Source organism: Pogona vitticeps, chromosome 4, assembly GCF_051106095.1.
Source record: "Pogona vitticeps strain Pit_001003342236 chromosome 4, PviZW2.1, whole genome shotgun sequence".
Classification (NCBI taxonomy): domain Eukaryota; kingdom Metazoa; phylum Chordata; class Lepidosauria; order Squamata; family Agamidae; genus Pogona; species Pogona vitticeps.
Window position 1 is genome coordinate 146866975 of NC_135786.1, and position 18503 is coordinate 146885477.

An 18503-nucleotide genomic window follows, 5' to 3' on the forward strand; every position below is an offset into this window, starting at 1 on the left:
GGCACCCTTTCGTAGCAAGGAGTGAACCTCCTCCTCTAGGACAGGGTCGAATGTAGTATACTCTGCCCGACCTAAAGGAGGATATTCTGTGAACTCTAGACGATACCCTAAAGAGACGATACTTAGAACCCAGGAGTCTGTTGTAATGGTGGACCAGTTTGGAAAAAATGGCAGTAGTCTTGTATCTGGAACGGGATTTATCTGTGATACCTCTGAGTCAAAGATATTGCTTGTGCTTTCTCGTAGGTTGCTTGAAAGACTGTCGACGTTGGGATGGCATGTGCGAACGGTAAGTAGACGTTGCGGAAGCGACGGGGGGAGGTCTCGATTGTGGTTGGGTCTTGAATTGTCTGTATTGCTGAACCAGCTGATTATATTGAGGGGAGGACTTCTTCCATTGGTATCTGCCAAATTTAGGTTGGGGCTGGATGTAATACGATTTGGCAGTTCTTTTAGCCTTATGGAGTTCTTCAAGATGATTATCTGTCTTTTCACTGAAAAGACCAGAACTGTCAAAGGGCAATCCTTCCACCTTAGCTTTCACATCCTCAAAAATATTTGCAGCACGCAGCCAAGCGTGCCTGCGGAGAGTGACAGCTGTGACCAATATCCTTGCTGCTGCCTCAACTGAGTGTCTAGTAGCAATCCTCTGATGCTTCGAAACAGTCTGCGCTTCCTCGTAGATGTTAAGGAAAGCCTGGTGGGCGTCCTCAGTTATCATCTTCAACCCTGAAAGGGTCTTAAGCCATAACTGTTTTTGATAAGCTTCCAGTGCGGTTTGATGGTTAGCCACACGGAGAATGAAGGAGATCAGAGAATAGAGACGTCTGCCAATCATTTCCAACTTCTTTCCCTCCTTATTGGTGGGGACAACGTGGGCCTTGCCGGATGGTCTAGTACAACTTGTCTCCACGATAAGAGAATTGGGGATTGGATGCTTAAGTAAAAATTTTGCATCAGTCCCATTGATTTTGTACATATTCTCTGTACGTTTTGCCAAAGGTGTGGAGACTGAGGGGTGCTCCCATTGTTCTTTAACGATGTCCAATAAGGCTGGCAAAAAAGGGATGCTAGGGGGCGGGGAGCGGTCCTTATGAATATCACCGAAAATAAGGTCCTCCTGAATAGGGGCTGGATCATCTACCCGCAGCTTCAAAGTTTTAGCAAGGCGCGACATCATCTGTGAATACGATGTAAAGTCCTCTGAGGGAGAGGGGTCGTGCGGGTCACCTGTGTCCGACCCCACAGTCTCCCCTTCTGGCAAGTCCTGAGGTTCAGGTTGGGGAGCAGGCTCTGCCTCCGAGCTTGAAGACCGAGAAGAAAATGAAATGTCCTCGTCCGATGAGGAAACAAGCCCCCTCTTCCGACGTGGAGATTGACCATGCGGTAATGTAGGAGTGGGGCGCTGTGGTGGGATGGGTGCGCCCGACGTCGAAGGTGGAAGAGAAGGACCGAGCGGAGGTTGCGGTATCGACAGAGGCTGTGGAGGGTTAGCCTCGGCGCCCCTTCGGTGTCGACGTCGACGCCTCCTGGGCGGAGTCGACGCGGAAGATGTAGAGGAGACGTAGATGTATTTAATCTTGCGCCGATGCCGATGGCATTCGGGCGACGTCGACGCCGAAGATGTGAATGAACGGTGCCGACGGCGATGCCTACGCCTCTTGCGCCGGTCGATTGAAGAGGAGTCATCCGATGTCGATCCATATCGACGTCGGGAACGTCCGTGTCTCCCAGCGCCATCCCTGTGAGGGGATCGATGGCGATCTCGGGAGCAGTGTCTCGTCTTTCTCACCCGTTTCCTTGGTGGTGAAGGGTGGTGAGAAGACACCGGAGACACAGAGTGAGCCGGAGAGCCCCGCCCGCTGGATGCGGGACTGACAGGGGTAAAACCCAAGCTTGTAGTGGCTTGTACAAGCTGACTTGGCGTCGGTGAAGTAATGCCAAGGGGTAAAGGCGGCTCAACTTGTCGAGGGGGAAGCGGTGCAAACGCTTCAGACACAGAGTCCTTATCCCTGGAAGAGTCCTCCAAAATAGGGGACGGGAGGTTGGTGGCTACGGCGGACATCTGAGAAGTGGGGTCCTTGGATTTAGTCGACCCTTTTGATTTTTCCTTCTTCCCAGGTTTCGCAGCGGGGGCTGTCTTAGGAGCAGGCTTCTTCCTCAGAGCGGACGACTTTTTGGTTGTTTTTTCAGCAGGTACGTCCGCCGCTTTGGTGGTTAATGCCTGGGTTGCTGATCCTTCCGTATGGGAAGTAGAGGAAGAAGCAGGGAGCTCCATAGAGGATGGTGTAGAGGCAGAAAGAGCGGTGTTCCACAGGTGTAATTTTAGCCGCTGCTGCCTCGCCTTCAAGGCGGCCCTAGTAAATGCCTGGCAATGCACACAGTTTTGGGGAGAATGAGATTCCCCTAAACAAAAAAGGCAAGTATCGTGTCCGTCCTGGAAAGGGATCTTTGCAGAGCAAAGGACACACCGACCGAAAGGGCCAGAGGATGGAGGCGGCATAGACACCCTAGGGAAAATGGCCGGTAAAAAGGGCGGGAAAACGGGTAACGACTCACAAATGAGTCGAGGAAAACCGTAGGCACCAGCAAACAAATCCTAAGGCTTAGAGAAGGTCCGTAACAGTCCAAGGTCGAAATCCGAGCAGACAATCCGAGAAAACAATAGAACAAGTGAAAAAATAGCAAGAGCTCAAGCCGAAAGAACCACTTCACACGGCGGAGAAATGGAACTGAGGTTGGGGCGGGCGGAGCATGCGCAGTATAGGTACGCCTAATTATGTTTCTTTTACAGAGCTCGAGAACGTTCCGAGGGACCCGCGCAGGCGCTGACTTAACCCCTTCATTGTGTGCATTCACAGAAGAGCACGCTGAAGAACTGTTTATTACTAGATAGATAGATAGATAGATAGATAGATAGATAGATAGATAGATAGATAGATAGATAGATAGATAGATAGATAGATAGATAGATAGATAGATAGATAGATAGATAGATAGATAGATAGATAGATAGATAGATAGATAGATAGATAGATAGATAGATAGATTTCATAAATCAGAAGCCAGCAATGACATATCCTTTATCACATTTTTAGGAAGAAGGAACATTTAAGAAGGTCTCTTTTAATTAATAGGCCAATGGCTTCAACCACACCGTTTATTACCTTTCCTAGTCTTTCAGCCTGCCCTGTTCATGTTGGCAAAAGCTGACTGCTGACACAATTCATGTGATATTACCTGAGGAGACTGACCTACATCCGTCAGTCATATTCCATATATTGTACTACTATTATAGCACAATAGCAGTGTAGCATGACAAGGTCATCATCACAATATGTGAGACAGGCCAAGAACGATGAAAAAATCAATACCCATTTTCAATAGGTGACAAAACACACTTTCCCACATGGCTCAAGACATTTTGTGTAGAGTTTAAACATGTATGTACTATCAGCTCTGTTGCTGCTTATAAGATTTCAACAAATATTTCTGGGTTTTAATTCCTGCAGTGAAAATCAAGAAGTGGGAAAAATTCCTCCAAAAATACCTGTGCGAAGACAAAAGTCAGAAAATAAAACAACTGGAAATTTTCCAAATGAAAATGTGTGTGACACATCCGAGTGACTGGGATATAATTCAGGATAGAAAGAAGGGACGATGGGGTACAATGAATTCTTATCAAATTTGCTGATGACATGAAAATGGGTGGAATAGCTAATAACCTGAAAGACAGGAACAACAACAACAACAACAACAACAACAAGAACAACAACAAGAACAACAACAACAACAACAACAAATCTGGATAGTGTTGAGTACTGGGCTGGAAAAAATAAACACATTAAAATTAAACTCAGGTGAGTGCAAAGTTCTACCCCTAAGGGGAGACAAAAATAAATGCAAAGTTACAAGATGGGAGATACTTGGCTCAGTAATACTACAAGAGAGAAGCATCTTCGAATTGTTGTACTGTAGATCAAAGGCTGAATATCAGCCAACAGTGTGATGGGGCTGCAAAAAAGCAGATGCTATTTTAAGCTGCATTAACACAAGTATAGTCTCCAAATCCCATGAGGTAGTCTCCCTCTATTTTGCACTTACTAAGCCTCATCCGGAATAATGAGACCAGTTCTGGACACTGCACTTTAAGAAGGATGTCAACAAACTAGAGCAAGTTCATAGGGGGGAAACAAGGAAGATCAGGGGACTGGAAACCAAGCCCTATGAGGAAAGAGTGAAAGAACTGAGCATATTTAGTCTTCAGAAAAGAAGACTGAGGGGAGATATGATAGCACCTTTCAAATACAGTGGTGCCTCGCAAGATGGGTGCTCTGTTTAACGAAGAATCTGCATTACGTTGAGGTTTCTGCGATCGCAAAAGCAATCGCAAAATGACATTTTGAATGGGTGAATTTCGCTGCGCGATGATCAGTTCCCTGTTTCGGGAACTGATTTTCGCTTCCCGATGATCAAAACAGCTGATTGTCGGGGTTCAAAATGGCCGCCGGGTGCTCAAAATGGCTCCCCGCTGTGTTTAGGAGCCATTTTTCGCTGCACAGGCACCCAAAAATGGCCGCCCCTATGGAAGACCTTCGCTAGACGGTGAGTTCTTAGCCGATTGGAATGCATTAACCAGGTTGTAATGTGTTTCAATGGCTTTTTAATTTTTGCTTTACCTTTTCGTTTTACCACGATTTTGCTGGAACGAATTAATGTCATAATGCGAGGCACCACTGTACTTGAAAGGTAGTCAGGTATACAGAGGAGTGGCAACATCTCTTCTCAGTCATCCTGGAGAGCAGGAATATAATGCACTAAAGTTACAGGAAGTCAGAATTAGCCTGAATATGAGGGAAAAAATTCTTAGCTATTGAGAGCAGTGCGACAATGGAACCAATTACCTCAGGAGATAGTGAGTGCTCCAACTTTGGATGCATTCAAACTAATATTGGACAAGCATCTGTCACAACATCTTTGATTTGGATTCCTGCATTGAGCAGGGGGTTGAATTCAATGCCCTTATAGGCCCATTCCAACTCACTTATTCTTTGATTCTATGGTTCTATGAAAGGAGCAAGTACACAATAGTTTTCCAAAGGCAATGATTTGGGTTTAAAAGAATATGATGAACATTTACTCCTTGTAAAGCAAAAAGACTCAAATTATATGGCAAAATCTTTTCTTAAGCACGATAAACAGTTGGTAACAAAAATTAACTGACACACAAATTAGTTGATACAGCTGCCTGCGTTGGTGACTTGAGTTTGATTCTAAACAATGCAGCATGTGTGCATTTTAGAAGAGATATGCTGGAGCAGAGACACTTTAATAGCATGTTTGGTATACAAGACATTTTATGGTTTATACTAAATCCACCAAGACAGTTTATGGTTTGTACTAAATCTTTAAGATATAATCTCTGCTAAACTAGATCAAAGTAGATCTTAAGGGGGCACTGTTCTGTTTTACCTTCCACCATTGAATTTCCTTAGTGACAAGTGTCTTAGAAGTCACACTTGCAAATTAAGCCAGTGTTTACCTTTCAATGATGAATCAGGAAACAAAGCATGACAGATACTGAATAAAGAAGCAGAGGAAATCATGCACTTTCATAAAGTCACACCAGCCACCACTTTGCTCTGAATATCTATCAGATGACCAAACACTGGGAAGGAAAGTATATTTGGACTGTTTTTTCATTGCTTTCAAGTTTAAGGTTTGAGAAATGACAATTGGTGCCTTCAAAAAAACATGAATAATGAAGGCAGTAAGACAAGGAAGTCTAGACTCACCTTTTTGGATGGCAACAGAAAACAGAACTGGTGTCAGAACCAGCTCATTTAAGGATTTTGCAAATTCATTGTATCAATTCTCTTCCTAGGCAGATACCCCTATCTACATTCAACTATATGGTCTGTTTAGCATGGGGATGCTGGATGTCCAGCATTGGCACAAACAAATCTTTCAACCTTCAGTGTGTTTGTTCTTTTCACACTATCTATAATCTATACAATCAGTGGCCTCCCCCTTTACTTTCTCATTAATCAAGCTGCTAGTGAATACTTGGTTATCAGAGTCTTCCCCAAGTTTGGTTCTATCTGTTTTTCTATACCTAGAATTTAAGCTACCAAATTGTCTTTAAGTATTTGGGGGGCGGGGAAGGGGCCCTTCTTCTGAGGTGCCCTGTAGCTCAAGATACTTCTTGCCCTCCTCAATTGTAGTGGAGTAATACACTTTGGAGCAGAAAAAGGAGGGGGAATAGAGCACTATAAAACAAAGGAGCCAGAGTATGTGCCAAATATCCATTCTAATCTATCTAAATATCAGCTTGCTCTCATTATCTTTAGTGTCTTTGTGAGAATTCAATGACTGGGACATTACTGCTTGTCATAAACCAAGGACTGCCTGGATGACAATAACCCTTGCTTACTTTCAGACGTGAAAAATATAAATAGATTTGAACTAATATGAGCAAAATAGCTGAGCAGCTGGAAGGAGAGAAAGGATGTTCACTCAGCTGGTAGCCAGAAAAAGCAGTTTTGATATAATACAGTTAATATTTACAACCATTTGAGCAACTAGAAAAAGCAATCTATTTAAAAATAGTCTCTGGGTTTAGATCCATTTACTGGGCCAGACAGTTATTCTTGTTGAAATCAAAGATTTAGCATAAAATCTTCCACAAGATAAAGTCCATGGGCTACAGCGAGATACATACAGTGGACCTTTGACTTACAGACGGCTTGACTTACAGACTTTTTGAGTTACAGACTTCTCTGGCCGCAAAATTTAGGTTTGACTTGCAGACTGAGATTTGACTTCCAGACCAGAAAAAAACCAAAATGGAACAAAAACGGCCTGTTACGGGATTAATCGGTTTTCAATGCACTGTAGGTCAATGGAGACTTGACTTACAGACTTTTTGACTTGAGAACCGCCTTCCAATACGGATTAAGTTCTCAAGTCAAGACCCCACTGTACCTAAATTACTAGGATAGTCTCAATAAATCAGGGTTTACTTACCATTTAACCAATAAATCAGTGGGCCTACTCTGAAAGCAAGTATTACACAATGGATAGAGTGCGAGGCTAGGATTCAGAAGAACAGGTTCAAATTTCCACTCAATCATAGAAACCCACTAGAAACTCCAGTACTGCAGTCAAGCCTCTGCTCACAGTCCAAGTTCGATCCCAGTGGATTCAGATAACCGGCTCAAGGCTGACTCAGCCTTCCATCTTTCTGAAGTCAGCAACCAGTTCACTGAGGGGGTCAAGTTGTTGTTTGCATAATTATGCTGCAAACTTCTCGAAGGGTGCTCTAGCACTATGGAGCAGTATATAAGTGAAAACAACAACAATTGTAGAACTGCCTCTTAAATATCAGAAACTCTATTACAGTCACCATACTTCAGAATCAATGTGATAGCATGTAGCACAAACATTTGAGAAAGGACTAGCAGATGCATTTAATACATCTGCCCCGATGAGTATCTTTCCTTCTCCACTTCTACATCTGATCCGTGTCTGGTTTTGTCGCTTTTTAAAAATCGGGTAAGGTCTATTTCTTTCTTCGTTCTTCCCCCCCCCCCCAAGATGCACATATTTCAGTGTATGTTTTAAACCATATATATTTGCACATTCCCTACACTGACTTAGAAATGTTTAAGCAGAGTTTTGTGCTCTTTTGATATATGCACTTTTTGCCATGTATACTTTTCAAATGTGTCCATTTGGAAATACATCTGCACCATCTGTCCACATGAAAATTCTGACATACAAACTGCACCTGTCTTATGCACAGTTGGGGAAGCAAAGACTGGCTTATCAAACCTATAATATAAAAAGGGTTCCCCTTCCCCCAACACTCTCATACCAGCTTGTGTTTAAGTCATGTTTGTAATGCTTCACAGCCCAGTCCTACACATGTTTACTTCTACTGGGAAATTTGCTGTTGCAAAGTTTTTAATTTCTAGTAAAATTCCTTGTGATGCGCAGTACAGAGTACAAGTACAGAGACTGATAGAGGAGAATAGCTACAAATTCCCTTGAGTTCATCCCTTTCTCATTTACTGGCACTTAAAGTCTCAGTAACTGACTCTGAGATACAGTATCTGTAGTAGAAATGATAAAATACATTTCTTTACTTACATTTAAAATTAACATTACAAATTTGTGAATGCTGCTTTCATTACTGCACATATACTTACAACTGAACAAATCAACAGTAAGCAAACCGCCACCAATAGACTCAAAGAGAGGGAAATAGGAAACACTCAGCAAAGAGATGGGGCTCTATTTGAAATCAAAGGTGAGGAAGAATGATTGATAGTGCTGGAAAGACAGATAATCATCTCAACCCAAAAAAAGTCCCTCCCAGTCACTCAAACTACAGAGTTAAAATAAATCTCCAACAGTACTATCCTGTGCAAATTTAGTTAGAAGTAAACTTTATGTATTTTAGTTTTAAACAATATGAAAATCCTATCCCTAGTAATACTGCACAGTTCCTTGTGGTATTGCACTTGTGCTTATCCTGCTCTGATAGACTCATGATATGTTTGTTTGTGTGTGTGCAAGATTTTTCTCTATCTAACAATATTTATTTGTCAGAGGTGCAGTTCATAAATAGATCTACTGATGTCCCAGCCATCTATGGCCAGGCAGTAGGTATAACTGGTCGATAACAATTTCATTCATGCACCCTTCCTTCTGCTAGGCTCCTCTTTTGAAAAATGCCCAATTATTCTGTTGAAGCATGTGTCATCCTTTGTAATTACTCCACGGTATGATACTTTATCAATAAACACTTTTGTTTGTTATTTATAACACAAGCCAAGCTGCCAGCTAGCATCTGCGAAAAGCTGATAGGATCACACAGTGACAACATCTTCAACTTAAAAATAAAAAGTCAGCCAGTAAGGAGTGGGAAGGGGTTGGGGGAAAACTTGGCAGGAACAAAACAGAGACCTTAACCAGCTGCTTTGTAGATCATGCACTGCATTTAAGTCTTAAAACCCATTACAAATCTGACAGGACCAATTACAAGCTAGCTTCTTTACTTAGTTTGTTGGAGTACATTCTGATGTCCACAACCTACTTTAGCTCTACTGAATTACATAAACAGATGTTCAGATATACATATAGAGGCCACACTTGTTAAGCATAAGTGCAGAAAGAATGGCAATCTTCCAGTGAACCTTAATTTCTTTCCATTTTAATCAGGAAGCAAAACATAAAATGATTCAGGCAAAATCAGACTTGTAACTAAATAAAGCTCACAACATTAGCAATAACTAGTTATTTGTCATTAATTATTTTTCTAACAGCAAAGGGATAAATACAATACATTCCAACTGTAGCGTAACAACGAATAGCTTCACCTTTTGCAGTGTTACTGTGATCTCTTTCCTTTCTTTGAAAATTATGGGGTGTGTGGGCTCATAAAATGGTAGAGGAGAAATATATTGTTCAAATATAGCTGCCTAGAGTAGCCGCAATGACCAGATAGGCGAGGTATAAATGGAATAAATAAATAAATAAATAAATAAATAAATAAATAAATAAATAAATAAATAAATGCTGGCAGGTACTGTTGTTACATGCTTTATTGTGTGTGTCAAGGTAGTGACGAGGCGGATGGGAGGAGATTGTATGCAGTTTACAATTTTCAGATACGGTTTTTAAAAGAAGTAACTAGAAGTTAGTTTTCAAAAATGAGAAAATATTTTTAACAAAACTAATTAACTACTTTTGTAGGAGAACTGGAACGATAAACTGTAACTGTATGTTTAAAAATGATTCATAGGGTCAATAGGAAACACTATGGTGATGGAAACAAATAAAAGCCAATGCCAATGTAGAGATGACAGGCAACAGGGAAGAGGGGGAGCAAAAAGGGAGGAGATGAAGGATTTGCAGTCATTATATGAGGGAGAAGACCCAGAACCATTCCAAAACAATGTGCACTGTGGGCCGGTCTAGACTGGCCATTTGGGGTGTGGAGTGGGTCAGGCTACAAAGGGTCTGTTGAGGTTGGTAGGGGGAATGAGTGATTGGCCATTTGGCATGCTCCTCCTGTCTGAACAGCTAAAGGCCCATTGTAATTCGATCAGCCATCAATTAAGTGCTTCCCCTGATCCTGTGGAGGGTCAGGGAAAGTTAAATCATTTTCTTACATTGCTCCTATATCCCATTTTTGGTGCCATTCGTTTTCTCCCTTCTCTGTCCCTGCTTCCCTTCCCTTCTTCTCCTTGCATTTTCTGTCTCCCTCTCCCTCAGAATCTGCAGCCACAATGGCAGCTGGAAGCTGAGGCAAGGTGCACAACAGCTTCTTAAAGGGGAAGGATAGATCATTCTAAGTAGAAACACTTGTGGATGGGGTCTTTTTTTTCTGATCCATACCATAAGCAATCCATATACCATATCTATGTGCCAGTGTGGACAGGTCCTGAGACAAACGGCAAGATAGCACCCTTGTTCTGTGCATAGGATCTGACTAGATTGGCACATCACCATGTCTAAGGATGACAGGCTACCCCATATGGAGAAGGAAAATGATATGGAGCTGCCAGCCATTCCCCAGCATCCACCACCTGAGACAGCTACTTCATTCTTCCTAATGGTAGGGTTGGCCATAACCGTGAACAGGGCAAGGGTATAGCAGATAGTTTCTATGCAATATAATATCTGATAGCTCATTAAAATGTCAAGGCAACAGGTACTATGGAAGACCTCTGATTGAGATCCTCTGATTGAGATTCCCATATGATACTGGCAGAGATGGACAAGTAATCCCATCTGGACTAAAATAGTTTCCAAACTTTAAGTGGCTCTTTTATTCCTCCTCTTCTACCCCATTTCTCCTCTGGGCCCTGCACTGTCTACAAGTGGAAATGCTGGACTGTGGTCATGTTCTTCGGCCTTTAAGGTGGTTTCAGAGTGGAACGTGTCAAATCAAATTTTGTTAATGAAATATCATTTATCCTACTATGGAGGTGGTACTAGAGGTACAAGCCAGAGCAACAGGAAATTGATAACTAGAAAGGCGTAAGCTGTTGTGGGTCAAGCTGAGAAACAATAATCTCTTACAGCAATGTACACCAGCAGCGAGCAACCTCTGTGGCTCTCCCTAGTCTTGTATAGATGGCGGTTCCACCGTTGGATCACTTCCATGAAAAAAAACTGCACTAAATCTGCATCCATCCTCATCCATATGGCCTCTGACACATCAAGCCACTCCCAAAAATGTGTGGCCATTTTATGCAGTTGTTCTGGAGTATTACTTCAAATGAAGAGCCTACAGTACATATGGCAGCAATGACAGCTCTGTAGCTCTATGATGAAATAGCACATAGGAAGAAAAAAAAGAATAATTTTGAAATGCAAGATCAGGTGGAAAGTCTACATCATTACAGATCCTTTTCAAAGCAATTGCTGACACAATGAAACCTTGCACCAAAACAGCACTTCCATTTTGCTTGTGGAAATAACACATAGTTGTACATCCCTAACTGCAAAAATCCTATGGCTGTGAAAAATTATTATTTCCAAAACCCTGCAGGGAAATTTCTAAATGACCATATCAAAATACTAATATCTGGCTTCATGGATTGCTACCAACATGAATTTGACCAAACTCCGGGAGGCAGTCTAATATAGGAGGGCCTGGCATGCTCTGGTCCATGGGGTCACGAAGAGTCGGACACAACTTAACAACTAACCGACAACAACAATATTTGACTTAAAAAATCTTCTGCGAGAGAAAAGCTTGTGAAGCTTGTTGCTCCAGCATTTTTGGTGATAAATACTGCTGTTCCAAAATTTGTCCTCCAGTTTCCAAAATAAAAGAGAGGTTGCAGAGGGGTGAAGAGATACATAACAGAAAGACCCAACCCTCATACAGAGCACCCTAAGCCAGTTCACAGTGATGAATTCAAAGAGCTTGTCGCTTGAAAAGTAGTACAAAATGTCTTTCTTTAAATAAAATAAATAAATGAACCACCTAGAGACATTCTAAAGGCAACTGAAAATTAGGTGGGAATAAAGAGGTCTCTTCCACAAAGAAGTAAAAGTTCCCAGAAAGACTGTGCCACACAAACGTTTTCTCATGAGACGGAGGTTCTAAAGGGAAAGGGTGTTTTCATGAATACTAAAACATTTCAAGTGACAGATTGGTTTTCTGCCTTTTTTTTTAACAGCCAGTCCTTCTGTACTTGCTGTGGAGGTGTGTGCTTCCATGTAGACTGGACTAAATTCCGCAACTCAATTTGGTGGGAAGAAATTGCTCTCACAAATGTCGGACTGAATCTAGACTCCTGAAAACAGAACACATTTTTTTTAGCACCAAGGAAAGAATATTTAATTTTCTTGCCCTCACCTGTGAAGATGAGATCAGAAAGTGCTTACATCCCTAATATTAATAATATGCCATCAAGTCTATTCTGACTTACGGCAATCCTCGTAGGAGCTTCTAGATATAGAATATTCAGAAGTGGGGTTTACTATTCCCTCCTTCTGGTACAGGTTTGAGACTGTACAAATTCCCCAAGGCTGTACAAGTTAGAAGATACATCGGTCCATCAGTAATACAATGTCTGGGTGGTCTAAACTGCCCCCTTCCAGCAGACACAGAGGATCTTTGATTCCCCAGGCTTTAATTCCAACACAGAGAGCTATACTTACTTCCCACCTACGTATGTAATAGTCACATACTCAAGCACGGTTTTGAGCCACCTTGAAGGGCAACAATGTTAGATTCCACCCATAAAAAAATCATTGAAATGTTCTCATCCTTTGAACATTTTTTTCAAAAGTAGTGTCTTTAGTATAGAGCGGAATGGGAGTCGATTCAGTTTTCACACTGAGAAAAATAAGGAAGACTTTTTTGGAACAGAACTAGTGATTAATTTAGAAGGTTACAGTATGACTTGAGCATAATGAGGATGGCTTGTTTATCACTATGCATATGCCAAATGCTGTGAATGCTCTTTTCTTTGCCTAAGAATAAGGCAAGCTCTTCATTTTGCCTATGCACACAGAGCTCCCTAATCTTTGAAGGACAAACTTTTCATCACAATAACTTTGCCCCCAAAGGGCAAGTCCATTCCATGGTTGGTTTTCTCCATAGAGTAAAAGACAATTTTTCAGGATGGGGGGAGGATATTACAACCAGGAAAATGACAGCTGAAAGAATTAAATCCCCTTCACTCAGAGATGTGATCCCCAATAGAATTTCTCCCTTTGCAGCTGTTATTGGGTTTCTAAGGCACAGCATATAGCTGGTGACAGACCTCTTTCTATCACATCTAATTAGCTCCCACCCCATTTGATACTCATGCAGTGAACTCAGCCACAAACTAGAGAATGACAAGGAAGGAAGGAAGGAAGGAAGGAAGGAAGGAAGGAAGGAAGGAAGGAAGGAAGGAAGGAAGGAAGGAAGGAAGGAAGTTGTAATCTCATAGTGGAAGTTTTTACTGTAGAATACAGTATTACACATTTGCAGGCTTTTAGGTTTTTCATGCCCACTGTATGAACTGGTGATAGCATTAGCATATAAACCACCAGTGATGGATATGTATTGTTATCAACTATCCTGGGAAAACAAACTTGAAACTCCCCAGGGACAAAGGTGCATTTTACATCCCAAATGCTAGTCACAGAAATGCTTACCTAACATGGTGACACAGAGCTCACTAACACAATGAAAGAGCATCTAGGTATCATATTGAAAATCAAGCAGAAATGTAGCCCCTTAAAATACATCGGGTCCACAGGGGAGTTACCCCGTGTAATTACCTTGGCAGTTTGTGGGGCCACTATTGGGTTATGTTTGAGTGGAGGTCTCCCCCTCCCCATATATGCAACAGCCACCTCTGCTACAATGAAGACCTATCACAAACATGGACACCTCAGGGACCAGGGTCACTTCATTCACATGGTGACAGACCACTTAAACAGTCTCCTATATAAAATGTGTTTTATAAGCAATGATCCCCTATGCTCCGGAGGTAATTCTTTAGGTAATGTCAATCACGTGGAAAATACTCCTCTGCAACAACATAGGCACTGCTCTTCTTTTCAGATGTCATATTTTAATTTCTACAGTCAAATGTTTAAAAGTCCAAAAAGTGACAAGAGTGGTTCAAAGTCTTACTCACCTACTGGAGACATTTCAGGGACACTGGCAACATAAGGCCCATCAAGGAATTTTGGCTCATTATCATTAATGTCCTGCACTTTGATGATGAACTCTGATTCCGGCTCCAGTGGCTTCCTCGTTTCTATGTCCACTGCTTGAGCACGCAGAGTGTAGAAAGGCTTCTCTTCACGATCAAGGCTCCTTATGGCATGAATGTCCCCTGTGGTCTCGTCAATGGTAAACACAGTCCCAGCTCCGTCTCCTGATAATGTATACTTAACACTTCCCACTCCCTTGTCCAAGTCAGAATGAAGCTTAACAGCAGAAAAAAAGAAGAGCGAAATAATTAACAGAGCAGTCCATGGACTGATGAACAGTAGCTTTGAAGAAGAAAAAATTAGGCCTACATGTTGATGACATTCAGGAAAAAAATACTGTACATTTAATTTCCAAATATACAGTAGGAAAGTGTCAACATACAGTGGTGCCCCGCATAGCGAGGTTAATCCGTTCCGGATTAACCTTGCTATGCGAAAACATTGCTGTATGGGGCAGGAAAAGCCTATTGGAACGCATTAAACTTAGTTTAATGCGTTCCAATAGGCGCCAAAACTTACTCCTCCAGCGATGTTTTCGCTGGTCCGGCGGCCATTTTGGAGCCACCGATCAGCTGTTCAGCGGCTCCAAAATGGCCGCCGGATGACCCGAAATGGCCCCCCACAGCGTTTTCGCGACCTCGGTAAGCAAGGGGAGGGCGCAAAAACACTGACAGGGGGCCATTTCGGGTCATCCGGTGGCCATTTTGGAGCCGCCGAACAGCTGTTCGGTGGCTCCAAAATGGCCGCCGGACACCCCAATCGTCGCAAAGCGAGTGCGGCGATTGGGGCAGCTCCGTATAGCGATCCCCAAAAAGGGATCGCTATACGGATTCTTCGTTATACAGTGCGCTCGTTAAGCGAGGCACCACTGTATTCTGAGAAATGGACAGCATTATGTAAACTCTTGTTTCCTACTGTCAGCCTACTTATTTACAGAATATATATCTTTATTTATATATTTGATTCATATCCTGCCTTTCTTCCAGAAACTAGTACTCAAAGTGGTTTACAGCAGTGGTTCTTAACCATTTTGAAAGAAACGCCCCCTTGAGCCATTGAGGAAGTTATCATCGCCCCCCTCCCCGCGGTGATGATATCTTTCTTATTTATTTGTTTGTTTGTTTGTTTGTTTGTTTGTTTGTTTGTTTTTGACACTTAAATCCAATGACCCCTGAAAACAAAATTCAATTCCAAGAAAATGAAATGCCCCCCAAAAAGTAACATTTAATGATTTAGTTGCAAGCGAATTTTAAGACACAAAAAGAAATATAAAAAGGGCATAAAAACAAACCACAATGCAGGAACTAAGAATTTCAAGACGAAAACTTTGAAAATAAATTAAGATTGGAGGAAAATATATATTCATGCACACCGTAAAAAGGCTGCAGCCATCTTAACAGGTTTGGCTTGCTCCAGCGCCCCCCTACCGCCCCCTTCTGCTCCAGCGCCCCCACACCGCCCCTTTTCATTCTACCGCCCCCCTGAAAAATGAAATCGCCCCCTGGGGGGCATTATTGCCCACGTTAAGAACCACTGGTTTACAGCATTGTCTTAAATATATACTTAAAACAACAGATTATAAATATTAAAACATAATTAAAAACAATGCAGTTAAAAACCTCTTTAAAACCACTCAGATAAAATAAGTACAAATTATCAGTAGAAAGACTTCTACCCTCAAAAGGTGGGATACTTAGCAATCAGCTTGCTGATAAAGGCCTGCCTGCACAAAAAAGCCTTGTGTGTCATCAGAGGAACATCAGGGAAATGGTGGATTTGGGGCTTATCTACTACTGATAAATCACAGGATATAGATAGGAGTGTCTTGCTGCAATTTGAAAGTCATGTGACAGTCACATGGTATATGTCTGCATCTCCTTGAGATAGTGGTTATGGCTTTGCATTTTTATACTGCACCTCTTGGGAAAACTTTTAATACAATTTAAGCTGTACTGTAGAGCAGTGGTCCCCAACGTTTTCTGAGTTGCAGACCAATTTGGGATGGGGTCTGTGCGCAGGGGGGCAGGGCACTCATTTGTATCCACAGATTTGGGGGGGGGGGGTTGCCTGGCTTTACAGTGGTGCAAAAACACTGATCCAAGCATGGATTTTAACATGGGATTGTTTCCAAACCACTGTCTAATCTGTGGGCAGAGATGGTTCCTATGATGAAGATTGGGGGATGATCCTACATAAAAATCATGTGGATCCATGAAGATTTGTCCCTCTGATTCATTTTTTTCTGAAAGATAGCTCTTTGCTCCTCCAACTCTACACTGGACTGGCTGTGTCTTCCCTTCCTCTTGGGTTGCCTGCACTTATTTATCCCTTCTTCCTTCCCCTTTTCCTGTGCTCTTGTTGCTGCCGCCACCTCCCTATCACCTGGCACCTCTGCCGGTTACCCAAAGAGGTGGGCGTGATCATGATTGGCCTGGGAGGGGTGAGTGATGGGACAAGGAAGCAAAAAGCAGGGTGGCTGAAGGCAATCAGGCAGGGAGCAATTTATGGTGGGAGAGCAAGGCACATTGGGCAATTTGAGACATTAGACCAGCGGTAGCAAACCTTTTTGGGCTCATGTGCCCCAAACCCCCAAAAACCCAGCACAAGGCATGCCATGGCAGCGGCAGAACCGGAGGTGGCAGTGGTAGGGAGCATCCTGGCCACAGAGGTGCCTTGAGACCTCACTCTGGATCCACGTCCAGCACCAGCTGCTCTGGATCCACCTGTTGAAGCGCCAACACCATGGCTGTGCAGAGGGGGAGTAGCGATCCAGCAACTTCTGGCTCGCGTGCCCACAGAGAGGGCTCTGCGTGCCAGCTGTGGCATGTGTGCCATAGGTTCGCCATCGCTGCATTAGACCATGATTCAGCCCCAAGCTAAAATGAACAAGCCAAGCCGGAGGAGGTTAAATTTATTTATTTATTTATTTATTTATTTATTTATTTATTTATTTATTTATTTATTTATTTATTTATACATACCCCACCTATCTGGTCAATTTTGATCAATGATGGTCAATGATGCACTTCAGAACAAAATAATACAAGTGGGGGGGATCTGATCCATTGTGCATGGTATGATCAATTTTTTTTAACATTGATGCAATTGCAGCTAAACATGGTTTATATACCAGTTCTTTTACCAATGTAATCACAAGCCTAGTTTCCCTTATCAGGGAGTTTTGTAACCTAGGAACAGCCACTGAAAAGTCTCTATTCCATGACATTGCAAGCAATTCTCTGAAGGTGGTGGCATCAAAAGAAGAATATCACTTGCAGATCTTAGAGCCCAGAGGGACTTATATTTATTTATTTAAAGTATCTTGTCCTACCTTTCTCCTTAAGAAGGACTCAAGGCAGCTTATAATCACCAAAACACAATATTTAAAGCTTAAAAAATTGCATGTTTAAAAAGATCAAACAAATACTACACTGAAAGACAGTAAGGAACAGCCATCCATTTAAAAAACCCACTCAGGCAGCCAATCATTAGGAAGAAGCTTGGCTGAAGAGAATGAACAAGCTGCTGCTGAGCCAAACTTCAGCAGCACGGCTCTCCTTTGCCTTCTTCCTCGGGGGTTGTGAGACCTCTTCAATCTCACGTGGGCAGCTAGGTGGGAGAGGGGGAACAATAGGTTATTTAAGGGCTCTTCCCCCCTCTCCTCTTCCTCTTCCTTTGCTAGCACCCACCTGCCTGCCCTATATTCTAGTGAGAGTTTATCTAGTCGCCTTTGGGGCCGGATAGGAATTTTTGACCCGTATTCTGATTGGCCATTGGATGCGGGAATTTTTGGCCTATCCCACACTGGAAAGGGTGAGTTGGCACATCTGAGGCAGAATTTTCGGTCACATAGGTGGGTAGTGCGGAAAAAACAGCTGCCATCTTTGCGAAGAGCAGCCACTCTCCCTTTTTACGTGCATGGCTGGGAGGCCAGAAGGAGACCTCGGCATCAGTGGTTAAGGTAAGGGGGTGTTGGTGGGGATGGGGGCTAATATAGGGGAAGGAAGGGGTGGGAGGGTAGGCTGTGGGGGTGGGTGGCTGTGTGTGTGGAGTGGCTGCCTATTCCCACTGATCAGTTGATTGCTCGCCGGTAGGCAGAATGGTTTTGTTTTGTTTTTTAATATGAAGAACAAATAAAAACAGGTAAATATTTGTCCCTTCATATTCGTGGGGGGGTCTCTGGAACCTACAAATATGAAGGGATGAATATTTAACCAACTGGCTATTTTTGTCAAAAAAGCCAATCCATTTTTATATTCCTCCCC

The 18503-nt window shown here is 42.6% G+C and overlaps 1 protein-coding gene across 3 annotated transcripts in view; it reads right to left on the reverse strand.

The window, feature by feature from the left end:
* CDH12 (cadherin 12) overlaps positions 1–18503 on the reverse strand; it is an 875078-nt gene that overhangs the window by 133141 nt on the left and 723434 nt on the right. For all 3 annotated transcript variants that reach the window (XR_012086709.2, XM_078391722.1, XM_078391723.1), the window contains exon 6: positions 14160–14454. Coding sequence is in view for 2 of the 3 variants with exons in the window: in XM_078391722.1 (XP_078247848.1) it covers positions 14160–14454 (295 nt within the window). In the remaining variant the exon portion in view is untranslated. The remainder of the gene's footprint in view (positions 1–14159; positions 14455–18503) is intronic.